We start from the raw sequence: 12,794 nt of genomic DNA on the forward strand, positions 1-12,794 counted from the left end.
ATTTTTAACATAACTAAGTTTATTTAAAATTGTGTTTCACATTCAACTTTACTTAAAATTGTTTTCAAATTTTAAATTTATATATTTTTTATTGTTACATGAATTAGTTAATTTATAAATTTTTTTCTATTAACATTATTTTCTATTAACAACTTTAAAACAATTTTAAATAAAGTTCAATGTAAAATATTAATTAAATGAACTTAATTTGGTTAAAAATATTTATTTGAAATATCAATTTTATAGAAATTAAATTTGATTTCAATTTGGAGAGGGACAAAATTGTTAATTTTTACAAAAATTGAGACTAAATTAAGACAAAAATTAAAATAAAAGGACCAAATTGAGACTAAGGAAATGACACTGGCATAATACTGACACGTGTCACTATCACATCACTCTATCATTGCCACGTGGCACGATGACAGCTTGACACGTGGCAATTTTTTTGATTTTTTTTTAAAAAATTCAAAATTCAAAATCAAAAAATCAAAAATATTAGGAACTGACACGTGACACTCCCTCTGACAACGTCAACCTTGACTTAACAAAAAGGACAAACTTGAGACGTTTTAACAAAAAATGAATCAATTTGAGACTTTTAAAAATTTGGAAACCATTTTGAGATTGTGACTCAAATACATAATTAAACCTAAAGATTAAGAACCGAGACTATCTTCAAAATTGCAAATTAAAGAATATATCAGTTTAAAATTCACAACCATACAAGCTTGCCCTCTACGAAAAACTGAAATTCAAAAACGAAAGCAAAATAAAATGCCAATCACATATCTCCATCCTCACGCAAAAGTATTAGGGCATTTCTTCCCGCACCCCTCTTTTTTCTTCCACTCAAATAATTTGTTCACCACTCAAATATTCAACCTTGTATTTTTAGATAGTATTCCATTTTGAGATAGCCATGAAAGGAAGGCAAACTAAAGGTTTCGGATATCTAAGACTACATATCCAAAAGCAGCCAATGAAGATGAACTTCTTTTTTTTTCACTTAGCCAAGTTGGTGAAAATTTTGCAGTTTAGTGATGAGTTAAATTGTCTGGGAAAGTAGCAGTAATAAGTTTGGTGAACAGTAATGAGCATGAAGGTGGTAAAAACATGGAGCAGTGTGGAAAGAGAACTTGACTAGAAAATGAAGAAAAGAAAGTGTGTGTGTGTTTATTTATTGGATGGGTTACTTTTTTCTCTCTCCTATATAAATTGCATGTTACACCGCCCTATTCCACCATTGACAGGGATGACATTGACATCGAAACCCCTTTCAGCAGCAGAGGTCTTTGGACTTATCAACATCAACGCTGAACGAGGTACCCAAGGTTCTCCATCTTTCCCCTCAGATTAAAAACTGGGCCCAACCAATGGCCTCTCTCCAACCTCAACCCCAAGAAACCAAACCCACCGCCACCACCGCCACGCCCTCCAATGACACCAAAACCGCTCGTAAATGCAAAGGCAAAGGTGGCCCCGACAACAACAAATTTAGGTACCGCGGCGTCAGACAACGTAGCTGCTACTTTCCCAGACAATTTCCCAGACTCGTTCGAGCAAGTGTTCGTCTCGAACAAGTTCCTGAAGGAGTACCAGATCGCACTCACCTTCGCCACAGACTACGAGGACGACGACGATTACCAGTTTCAGAATCCTCTCAAACCTCTTTACTCACAATTTTTGACGCCGTATGTATGGCTTACAATTGCATAATACAAAACGCATGCCGTTTGACTCTGAAATGGATATCAATATTCGTAATAAAAAAAATTAAAAACATAACAAAATGGATTTTGATATCTCTTTACAAATTTTTGAAATAGATATCGATATTCGCAAGACAATAAAAGTAAGAAAAATAACAAAATAGATGTCGACATTCGTTTCACAAATTTCTGAAGCGAATATTGATATCTACAATACATAAAAAAAGCATAAAAATAATAAAATGGATGTTGACATCTGTTTCACACTTCTCTGAAACAGATGTTAACATCTACAATACAAAAAGAAAAAGATAACGAAATAAATGTTGACATCTGTTTCACACTTTTCTAAAGCGAATGTCGACATCCGTTTCACAAATTTTTGAAACGGGTGTCGACATCCGCAATGATCACAAAATTAAATATCAAAATAACAAACAACATTCCAACATTCTAGTCATAACAACAAATGTAATATGCTTAAAATGGAAAGAAAACTAACTTGGAAGAGAAGAGCTTTGAAGAGAAAACCTTTCAGAGGGTAATCAAACAACTGGTGGTCAGAAAGAGCTTCAAGCACGTATGGGAGCTTAGAACAGCTTCAACATGGACCACTATTGGGAGCTTGAAATGAAACAGAGACAGATAGGCAGAGACCACAATTCACAGAGCAAAAAAAATTGTGGAAGAGACGGAAAGAAGAAAACGAAAGGAAGAAAACAAAACGAGGAAATATTTGGGGGTGCAGCTCGCAGAGATAAAAACAAGAGTACCAATAGACACACTAAATTGCCTTTTCAATTCTTTCAACCATCCAGATAGGTAAAAATTTATTAGGGTCAAAAGGGTAATTATTGGAGACACAGGAGAAAGGTTGGGGGTGCAGCGAAAAGCTCCCTTTGTAAATTAATAGTGTCTCATATAATTTTGAGTTTATGAGTCCACAAGCCGATTCGCAAAAATTATAAAAGAAATTTAGAAAATAATTTATAAATTTTTAATTCTAAATTTAAGTATTTTACAAAGATAATAGTTATGTAAACAATAATTAAATATTAATTTTATATTTCTATACTTAAATTATGAGAGTGTATTTGTAAGTATTACTGGAATACATCCAATATAATGGAGAAAAATAATAACTTCCTAGAGAAAATCATTCTAATAACATATATTACTTCAAATATTTCTTACTGAAAAAGAAAAATCTTCCCGCAACTTTTTACCTTTGTGATCAATTATCCAAACACGATTAACAATGCAGAATTCATGACTTTGAAATTAACCAATATAAAGGGTAGGAAGGATTCCAGATTAGTGCAGGAGAAACTATAGGAGTGCCAAAAGCAACTACCCCATTTCTATATCTTATTAACGGGCCATTTGACCAGCCCAATATACAATCCTTTCGTAGACCCAATTTTATAACCCTTCTTCACAATTCACAATAATAATCTATAGGTCAATTCACTTAACACTGCCATCTTACACTTCTTTTTATGGTATGACGACAATTGACCAAACATAAGTTAATGAAACATCCTTTTCATTCTACTATGCTTTCGATGCCGACACAAGTAGCATTCTCGACAAAAATAACACAGAAAATTTTATCAATAGACAGCACTGGATAGTGGGATATCTTTTACAACTTCAAAGTTTAAGTTACTTAAGTTGTTCATAAAGTGGTCTCAAATTTATATTTGAGTTCCAACATAGCAAGCAGAAAGTGAGGTTTTGTAGGACCTCTATGATCACAAGGAACCTGCTAGAGCTACTGATCTAGGATAAGAAAAAGCTTTCCCTGTACTACACTACACATTTCACTACATTTTTTCATCCATTACGCCATGTTTCCCCAGCCATGGATCTTCATACCCGCAATCATCGCAACTTCACTGCTCATGTCCTCACTGGTTAAGCCATTTCCAGAAGCTGATAAGGTGAAACACTTGCCTCAACAGTCACCAGTTTCCTTCCAACAATTTGCTGGCTATGTACCCGTTGATGACAATAATCAAAGAGCTCTTTTTTACTACTTTGTTGAAGCACAAAGCAACCCTTCTTCAAAGCCTCTGGTTCTCTGGCTCAATGGAGGTTAATCCACATTCAACTTTCTCTATCAAACACCTTTCTTTGTACTTGTATTAAGCTAATGCACTCATCAACTAGGATTGTGACGAGCCTTAGAATCTGACACTTTTTTACAGAGTTTATGTTTCTTTTTGTTTTGAGCTTTGTAGGGCCTGGCTGCACATCTGTTGGAATTGGAGCCTTCACCGAACATGGTCCTTTTGTTACAAACCAAGGAGAGGCTCTTCAGAAAAATCAGTATAGTTGGAACAAAGGTGCTGAAATTTTTACAACCTTATCTCTCCTTGCCACAAACTTAACCAAGCTCATCTTTTCAGCTCCTTTGAATCCTTTCTTTTTCAGAGGCAAACATTTTGTACCTGGACTCACCAGCAGGTGTTGGATTCTCTTACTCTCTCAATTTGTCGTTTTATAAGACTCTGAACGATGAAGTCACAGGTTTATTCACTCTCTTATGCAACACACCTAATCAATTTCTTCTTTTCTTTATTCTGTTTTCAAGTGCTTATCTCTTCTGTCAGAGTCGGTGCTCCTTCTGTTTATCTTAGATTCCATTCACATGTTGAACATAAAATTAACACTTTTCTCTGTTAATATTAATTGTTTCTTTAGCCCGAGACAGTCTAGTTTTCCTGCAGCGTTGGTTTGCCAAGTTCCCAGAATTCAAAAACAGAGACTTTTATATAATGGGAGAGAGTTATGGAGGTAAGGACACACCACGCACACACACACTTGAATTTTACATATAAAAACTATATAGTTTGCTGGCATGGATGCTCTACAATGGCATGAAATTATGATCACAAAAAGTAATTAATATGATCAAAGAATTGAACAGTTAAATCATGACTTCATGCAGTTACTTTTTTTAAACTAGAGGAATCTTAATCCATGACTAGGTAACTCTGACAGTGTTGGTTTTGGTGGCAGGTCACTATGTACCTCAACTTGCCGAACTCATTATTAAGACTAAATTGAATTTTAACCTAAAGGGCATAGCAGTAAGTAAAGGCTGAGACTTTTCTTTTCACTGTTTTTTTGTCTTTATGTTACTTTCATGTTCTGGCATTTTCTAATTTATCTTTGCATTTGCGTCGCAGATTGGAAACCCTCTTCTAGATTTTGACACTGATATGAATTCAGTTGATGAATATTACTGGTCTCATGGAATCATCACTGATCATGCTTACAAAATCAAGACCTCTATTTGCAACTCGTCCAGATTATTAAGAGAATACTTCACTGGCCGTCAACTTTCCAACGATTGTCTTCTTGCAGCTCAAAAAGTCTCAGAAGAATATTCTTTTACATCTTTCATTGATCCATATTACGTCATTGGCGACAGATGTCTTTCTTACAATGTTTCTCAGGCAGGTTTTCTTAAGGAGATGCTAAGTTCAGGGATGTTTCAGTTTAGGAACTCCCATGATGTGCTTCAAACCCAAGAACCAGACCAGGTGAGATTTCTATTAAAATATACTACAATTTTGATTCATTCTCTGTTCCTACATTTAAAAGTGCAGCATTTTTATTTTCATAATTGGTGTTAATTGGATTTTTGGTCCTTGAATTTGAATGGTGCAGCAAGTTGATGAGTGTATTTTGAAATATTCAGAGAAGTACTTGAACAGAAAAGATGTGCAGAAGGCTCTTCATGCCCGTGTGGTGGGAAGTAACAATTATCGTTTGTGCAGCAAGTAAAACTACTTCTAATTCTATTATGTTTGAAATAAACACTGATTGTAGTAATTGTTAAGGGTATGGTAGGAATGGTTTCTGGTGCTGACACTTCTTCCAATGTCAGGATTGTACTCGCAAATTATGACCCACTCAACAGAGAGATACCGACAATTAATGTTGTCGGCTTCCTTGTAAAATCAGGCCTTCGAGTCATCGTTTACAGGTTAATAATATCTAAATTAGAACATTTGATTAAGCAAGTTTTGATCTCGTTCGTTGTTAATCCATATTTAATGTATTTGACAGTGGGGACCAAGACTCTGTGATTCCATTCATGGGCACCAGAAGATTAGTTGATAAACTTGCAAAGAAAGCAGGGCTTAAAACCACAGTGCCTTACAGTGCCTGGTTTGTGGACAAACAGGTTAATAACATTGTTTTGGTGGGTTTGTTTGATATGAATCGTTTTGCTCACATTTTACTTTGTTTTTAAGGTTGGAGGATGGGCACAAGTTTTTGGGAATCACCTTACCTATGCCATAGTGAGAGGAGCTTCACATGGCACTCCAACTACCCAACCAAAGAGATCTTTTGTTTTATTTGATGCTTTTCTCCATGGGAAACCACTGCCTAGAGCATGAAAATTTCAATGCCTTGGTGAATAAATGCCTCATGCGAGCAGAAGGGCCATATTGATCTATTATTCCAAGAAAAAGTATAGATACCCTTTTCAATTTATAAAAACTATGTTTTGTTGCTAGGAGTAGTTATTGGTTATTTTACCATTTTGGTTCATTTATTTTTGAAATTATATACTTGAGTTACTTTCTAAATAATCATGAAGAGGGTTAATTGTTTGTCGTAATTCAATTATAAAAAAGTTGGAGAAATTTATGATGAAGTTGTGAAACAAGAGTATGAGTTATTTGTTAATGTTGAACTCATACATTCAAACATGACATCCAACAAGATTAATCTAAATCAAGATCATAAAAGGACAAGGATAATGCAATTTTTTCCAAAATTGTTGAATTCCTGATCTTGGCTCTGATACCAATTGTTAAGATGAGCGTTTATCACTATGTTAAAAATTTTAAATTCATTAATCAAGATATAACTCTTTACTTGAGAGTATGACACAAGTCTAAATGTATTTGATTGTGACCTAACTCACTTAACCTCTATCACGAGATCAATTGATATCACCTAAAGTACACTAAATCAAAATCATAAATGGATAATCCAACTTTTTTTCAAAATTCAAAAATATTAAATTCGTGTAGGTGGATGCAACTTTTGCGAAAATATAGTTGAACCCAAGGTGTGACAACTTCTCCAAATTCGTGCTGATAAAATTCATTGAATTTTTTTTGACTTTTTTCATTTATTAAAATTTTGACATACATAATTTTTTTATTTTAGATGTGATTTCCTAAATATATTTTCTAAATATTTTATATATTAAAATCATTTTACATATGATTTTCGAAATATATTTTCTAATTTTCAGATGTTTCTTTTAATAATTTAAAATTTTGATAAGATTATATAAAAAGTTTTAAAATGTAAAATTTAAAATTAATTAATGAAATTATTAAAAAATAATTTCTTAATATTTTTATATGCGTAAATTTTTATTTTACATACGATTTTTTAAATATATTTTCTAAATCATTTTATATATGATTTTCTAAATACATTTTCTAATTTTAAGATGTTTCTTTTAATAATTTAAAAATTTTAATAACATTTTAGAAAATATATGATTATATAAAAAATTTATAAATGTAGAAATTTTTAAAATCAATTAATCAAATTATTAAAAAATAATTTCTTATTGATATACATAATTTTTATTTTATATATGATTTTTTAATCATATTATATATTAAATCAAATTATAGTAGTTGTTGGTTAGTTTCTTAGATTCCATTTATATTTACTAGTTTTAAGTAAGCGGTTGCTATTTTTTAGTAGTTTTATTTTAGTTATAAATTATATTTATAGTTATAAACAGGGAAGTTTTATTTGAAAAAAAATGTAAGAAATTGTTTTAATTTATTTTATCTTGTTTTTTTTTTATTTTATATTTTAAGCTCATATTTGTATAATATGCTATGCTATTAGTACCGTTGTTCGTATTTTTTAATTCACGTTTTGGAGTTATTGATATTTTACTTTCAAATTTTGTTTTTACATTTTTTGATTATTTCATTTAAACTTTTGAGTATATTTATCCTTTAGATTCTATATTATATTCTCTTTTATAATAATACTTTTATATTCATCATTCTTAGAATAAAATAATTACTGAATATAATAATATATGACTTTTGTAAGAGTAGTTATATGATTAAGGTTATGGTTGTGTTGTGGAGAGGGATTAGAATAAGGACCAGGCCTGGCCCATATAAAAAAAACAGGCCGGGACGGAGAATGTAATCTGTCAGCCCGCCAACCCGGTGCGCAGGCCACAACCGGCCAGCCGGTGGCCCGCTCTGACTTAAAAAAATAATGTGTCACTGCAAGTGAGTGCACCACGAACAACTCTACAGAAGCCACGACACGAGTCTTTCTTCTCTCACGAACAACACTCTCATTCTCCTCCGTCTTCTTCTCGTTGACAGCTAGCCACCGTTCACCGCCACAGTCGACGGCGACGAACGCAGCACAGACGGCGACTGGACGCAGCGACCAACCACACAATTTGAAGCAGCACCACGCAAGGACGCGCCCGCCGCGACGGACAGCGGCGATTCCGTCGAAGGGCGACCACCACGAACAGGTTCGTTCCTAATTTCTCATTTTCAGCCCTAATTTGCGATTTCTAACACTATTTTGCGAATTCCCTAACCCTAATTTCGAAATCCCCCTAATTTCTATTCCCCCAATTGGTTTTGAAGGTGTTGTTGTGATTGATTGATGTTGCCCTAATTGGTGCTGCTGTAATTGTTGTTGAAGTTGCCCTAATTTCGATAATAGGTTCTTTCTCTGATTGATTGTTGTTTCTGGGTGCCGTGATAGCTGCTCCCTTATTTTGCCATGAATGTGTCTTTCTATTCTCATTTCTGGAATAACTATGATGTGTTGGGCCCTCACTGTGTTAATGGTGTTCAAGTTTTCATTCTTTGAATCAAAACAATAAAAATATAACACAGCATTAATTCATATTTTTGCTAATGGTGGTTTAAGTTTTGGGTTTATGACTGTTACATATTTTATTTTGAAATTGAGTTTCTTATGCCATTTATAGTAATTATATTTCTAACATATATTTATGTCTGAAAATGTATTATCAGATACCTTTGATTCACTATAGAATATTTGCCTCCATCTCCAGTACCTGATTTGGGCCTGCATTACAAAATCTGAAAAAAAAAAATGCAAAGCTGGCGGGCCAGCCCACCCCCCTGCGGGCCGGGTTGAATGTTCCAACTCGCCTGCGGGTCAGACTGAAATGGGTTTAATTTTTCTGCAATAAGATAATTGGGTTTGTCTTGATTAACAAATTGAACTCTGTGGATGCCAGAAAATAAGAAAACTGAATTTATAATGTTTGGCCCCTCTTTTCCTCTTCTGGAGTTCTAACTTGGCTCCAGCTACCATTTTCTATCTTTCATGTGTAAAAGTAAAATAGAAAGGAGATAGTGATAGAGAGAGATTGCCACTTCCCAGTAGTACAACATAAAGTTAAAATTTTGATCAATTTATAGGCCAGGTCTGGAGCACGTGAGTAGTAGTTAATCCTTATTTCTCTTCCATAAACTTCCATAGCTTCACTGCCTATAACATTCTAAATAAAGAAAAACAGCTTTATTAAAGTTATACAACAAAAGATAATCATTAGTCAATAGACATCATCACTTACATTCACAACAGAGTTAGGCTGAATCTGATTGAAATTTGAAGGAATTTGTTGAGCATGTTTAATAATAGAGAGCTTTTGGCAGACAGAATCAAATTGTTTCCCTTAACATCTACGAAATGGAAGCTAATTCCCAAATAGGCACAAAAAAAACTAATTTTAACTAGAAGGGTTTAAAAAAATAACAACCAACAAAGAATTTATATCCGAATTTGAGTTTCATTAAAAAAATAAGGCGACAGAGAACAATGACTAAGGAAGACAATACTTTTACTTAACCTTACAGTACTATTATGTATTTTGAGAGTTCTGTTTCAGATGACAACAAAATTGGAGTTCTGTTTTCCTTTTCAAAATCATTTCTGCCCGAAGAAATACATCTTCAATTGAATCTGTATCCTACAGCGTATCTAAAAATGCTGAAGATCATTTGAGCTCATCAGATTAAGCAGTGTCAAATTCAGAATTGGCTTCTCCTTGACATTCAGCCTTTGGCCCTTCTATTGCTGATGTTTACCGAGACTGGAGAATGTCTTAAAATTGGGTTTTGCCCTGTGTTTAGCACCAGCATATGTGCATCAACTCTGAACTAGCAGAAAGTTTCTTCTGCATCTTTACGTTGACGTGAAAATATGGATTGAGGATGCAAACCCAAGCACTCTCTAAGTCTTAGAAGACATCTTATCGTATGTAACTTCTCTTCCGAGTTCAGACTGAACTCTTATGAAAGACAATAACCTAGGCAATTCTTTTACTATGTAGTGTCACAAAAAACCTTTAAGAGCATTCTCATCTACCCTCTGAGACAGTCATACGTCATCCATCTTTCTTTTGGGCCAGTGATGCCAATGCTTGTTCTTTTTTACTTTTTGGCTGTCCTATGCTGTTTGGGATTCAAACAGAGTAGCAGATCTATGTGGTAAAGTCAAATACGCTTTGCCTCCACTCTACTGTAAAAACAAGAAAAAAAAAACAAGAACAACTGTGTGAGGAAGAAATTGATTGTCACTCTATAAGAAATTATTAAGTTACTTTCTCCGAGCTCTAATTATTCAAGGGTTGAAATTTCGCTAAAACTAGTTTGTAAGCTAATGGCTGAGGAAGAAGAAATAGTCATTTGACATCTAACAAAATAATTCAAGTTTTGTTTCTTTTAAAAAAGTATGATTTTTCTCAAAGGGACTTGTACTTGAGTTTTAATGCTATTATAGCTTTGTAATTTGGAAGTTGGAAATTGGCACACTAGGAACTTCAAAATAGTGACAGATTAAAGATTACAACATAGAAGAAAACCAACCTCAAGACTACCAAAGTGACAGTTTCTGTTTCTCTAGATTGAAGAAAATTTAAATAATTCTACTAGTTATGGAATGTTAGGATTTTTCTTTTTATGTCAAGCCTTTTCGCATGCCTGTGGAGTTAAGGAATTGCCTCAGATTTAGAATTGAGGCAATCAAGGAGTATACTTTTTTAACATTATATTTATCTCGAAGATCATTATTTCTTCAAGATTGGCTTCTACTCATGCTCGAATTTGCATTGTTAAAGTTCAAATCAATTGAGCTCTAAGTTCTCTTCTTATTTTTGTGGTAATTGTCAAAATTTATCATCTAAGTAGAGAATTTTAAAAAAGGAAATTATGACTTTGTAAAATGAAGAACCTTGTGTTGCATGTGGCATTAATTGTCCCGTGGCGAAGGCCAAGTGGGTCGAGCCATAATCAAATCGTGGCACTTGGACTGTTATACTCTTAAGTAAAAAAGAGTTACGTCCTGACTATCTAGTGGTAGGCGCTCGATCCTAACAATTGGTATCTATCAAAGCCAAGGTCACGAGTTCGATTCCTGGTGGGCAATTGTTGAGGGAGAGATTGTTGTGGGTTGTACAATTGTCCCGTGGCAGAGGCCAGGTGGGCCCAGTCACAATCTAAGTGGGATTCCTGGTAGGATAATTGTTGAGGGGAAGATTGTTGCATGTAACATCTTACGCTCTTAAGTAAAAAGAGTTGCACCCTGACTAATGACTATAGCTTTTAGCCTAGTGGCAGGCGTTCGATCCTAACACCTTGTATTTTCTAATCACAACTTTTTTGAAATGCTTGTTCCTAACAATCTATTGACTTTTGTTATATCTGAACTGCGGGCCGTGTTCAGGTGATTTAATTTTTGTGATACTAATGAATTGGACATTCTCTGCCCATTTCTCAGCTTAAAAAGTATGGATCCGGAGGCTGCTCGAGCTGCACGAGAATCTCTAGACCTGGCTTTCCATATGTCCAATATACTTGACACGGGTCTAGACCGTCACACACTTTCTGTTCTAATTGCACTTTGTGATCTTGGAGTCAATCCTGAAGCACTTGCTGCTGTTGTCAAGGAACTAAGAAAAGAGAAGCCCTCGTTATCATCATCACTTCCTGAGGCTCCTTCTTTTCCATAAATAAATGGTTCTTTTTGTTAGATCTCTTCTATGTGTGCTGAAGTTCTTTGATCCATCCTGTTTGTGTGTTCCTCATCTGGTTCATTGAATTGCTTCTTGTTCTGTTGTATGAGTAGTGGCATTGTTTTAGTACAAGGTTGATGGGTTGCAAATAGAAACTCATTTGAAGGTTTATCTTTGAGATAAAATTTTCACTTGGCTAAAAGAGTGGCCTCCCTTCATGCACACAGATCTTGACACATTCCATTTTCTGGAGCAACCTTTATTGGTTCACAAATCTTATGTTGCTAACCTCCCGATCAACATTAAAGAAAAATAAAAGACAAGCATAATGTGGTAAGGCAGGTCTTTTTTTTTTTTTTCTTTCGGGGCACTTTTCTTTATCACTGAATCAGATTACATCATTCTAGTTGACTGTCTCATGTATGAGTTAATGTCTTAAAAGTTTGACCATTTTTTACAAATAAATTAACGTAAGTCATAGGAAAATTATGTTCCATTTTACTTAAACTGAGACATTAATTAGGCCAATTCCATGACTGGTGAAAGGAAATGTCAAAACTTGAAGATGAAATCAGAGCTCCTTGTATTCAGTTCTACTAATATTATTAAATATTTAGAGGTATTTAATAATATGTGATCATTTTGTCACTTTATATTTATTGATATGATGTGGTGATAAATAAAACAATTTTCCATTTGTTTTTGTTCAGCATTTTCTGTTAAATATCTTCATTAATAGTGCATGTAAATTAAACTTGGTAATGTAAAAATGTAGAACATTGTTAAAAAAAAAAAAAAAACTGGTGATATATTAAATAGGCAGGTGGATTACAATACAACAGCAAAATCGCCTAGTGCTAAATAAATAGTATGAGTATTAAGTATTAAGTTTTTGTGCTGAGTTAATGCACTTATCAAAGTGGTAACTAGCCTTTGTCTCCATTATTTTATTTGGATAATCTTAGTTAGTGGTTCTCCACATGCTGGCTTTGAAACAGACC

At 33.9% G+C, this 12,794-nt stretch overlaps 2 protein-coding genes across 3 annotated transcripts; both read left to right on the top strand.

The window, feature by feature from the left end:
• Positions 1-3,319: 3,319 nt before the first annotated feature.
• LOC114173691 (serine carboxypeptidase-like 45) lies at positions 3,320-6,387 on the top strand. The gene is made up of 10 exons (XM_028058229.1): positions 3,320-3,809; positions 3,956-4,060; positions 4,149-4,244; positions 4,419-4,511; positions 4,737-4,807; positions 4,907-5,263; positions 5,391-5,503; positions 5,611-5,709; positions 5,793-5,910; positions 5,981-6,387. Exons 1-10 carry the CDS (start codon positions 3,563-3,565, stop codon positions 6,125-6,127), a joined length of 1,446 nt encoding a protein of 481 aa, XP_027914030.1. The 5' UTR covers positions 3,320-3,562; the 3' UTR covers positions 6,128-6,387.
• A 1,490-nt stretch (positions 6,388-7,877) lies between these two features.
• Positions 7,878-12,196, top strand: LOC114162904 (mitotic-spindle organizing protein 1B-like). Of its 2 annotated transcripts, XM_028046901.1 has the most exons (3): positions 7,879-8,271; positions 8,390-8,468; positions 11,559-12,196. In XM_028046901.1, the coding sequence occupies exon 3, from the start codon at positions 11,569-11,571 to the stop codon at positions 11,788-11,790; it is 222 nt and encodes a 73-aa protein (XP_027902702.1). In that variant the 5' UTR covers positions 7,879-8,271; positions 8,390-8,468; positions 11,559-11,568; the 3' UTR covers positions 11,791-12,196. The 2 variants fall into 2 exon arrangements, with proteins under 2 accessions (XP_027902709.1, XP_027902702.1); XM_028046908.1 differs by lacking the exon at positions 8,390-8,468 and having other exon boundaries at positions 7,878-8,271.
• The last annotated feature ends 598 nt before the right edge of the window (positions 12,197-12,794 follow it).

This window comes from Vigna unguiculata, chromosome 1 (genome assembly GCF_004118075.2).
Source record: "Vigna unguiculata cultivar IT97K-499-35 chromosome 1, ASM411807v1, whole genome shotgun sequence".
In the NCBI taxonomy this organism is placed as follows: domain Eukaryota; kingdom Viridiplantae; phylum Streptophyta; class Magnoliopsida; order Fabales; family Fabaceae; genus Vigna; species Vigna unguiculata.

Bases quoted from the DNA above. Each gene is read 5' to 3' on its own strand.
- LOC114162904 (XM_028046908.1), top strand. From the start codon at position 11,569: ATGGATCCGGAGGCTGCTCGAGCTGCACGAGAATCTCTAGACCTGGCT.
- LOC114173691 (XM_028058229.1), top strand. From the start codon at position 3,563: ATGTTTCCCCAGCCATGGATCTTCATACCCGCAATCATCGCAACTTCA. The intron at 5,264-5,390 runs GTGAGATTTCTA...TGAATGGTGCAG, and splicing joins AAACCCAAGAACCAGACCAG to CAAGTTGATGAGTGTATTTT. The intron at 5,710-5,792 runs GTTAATAATATC...TGTATTTGACAG, and splicing joins CTTCGAGTCATCGTTTACAG to TGGGGACCAAGACTCTGTGA.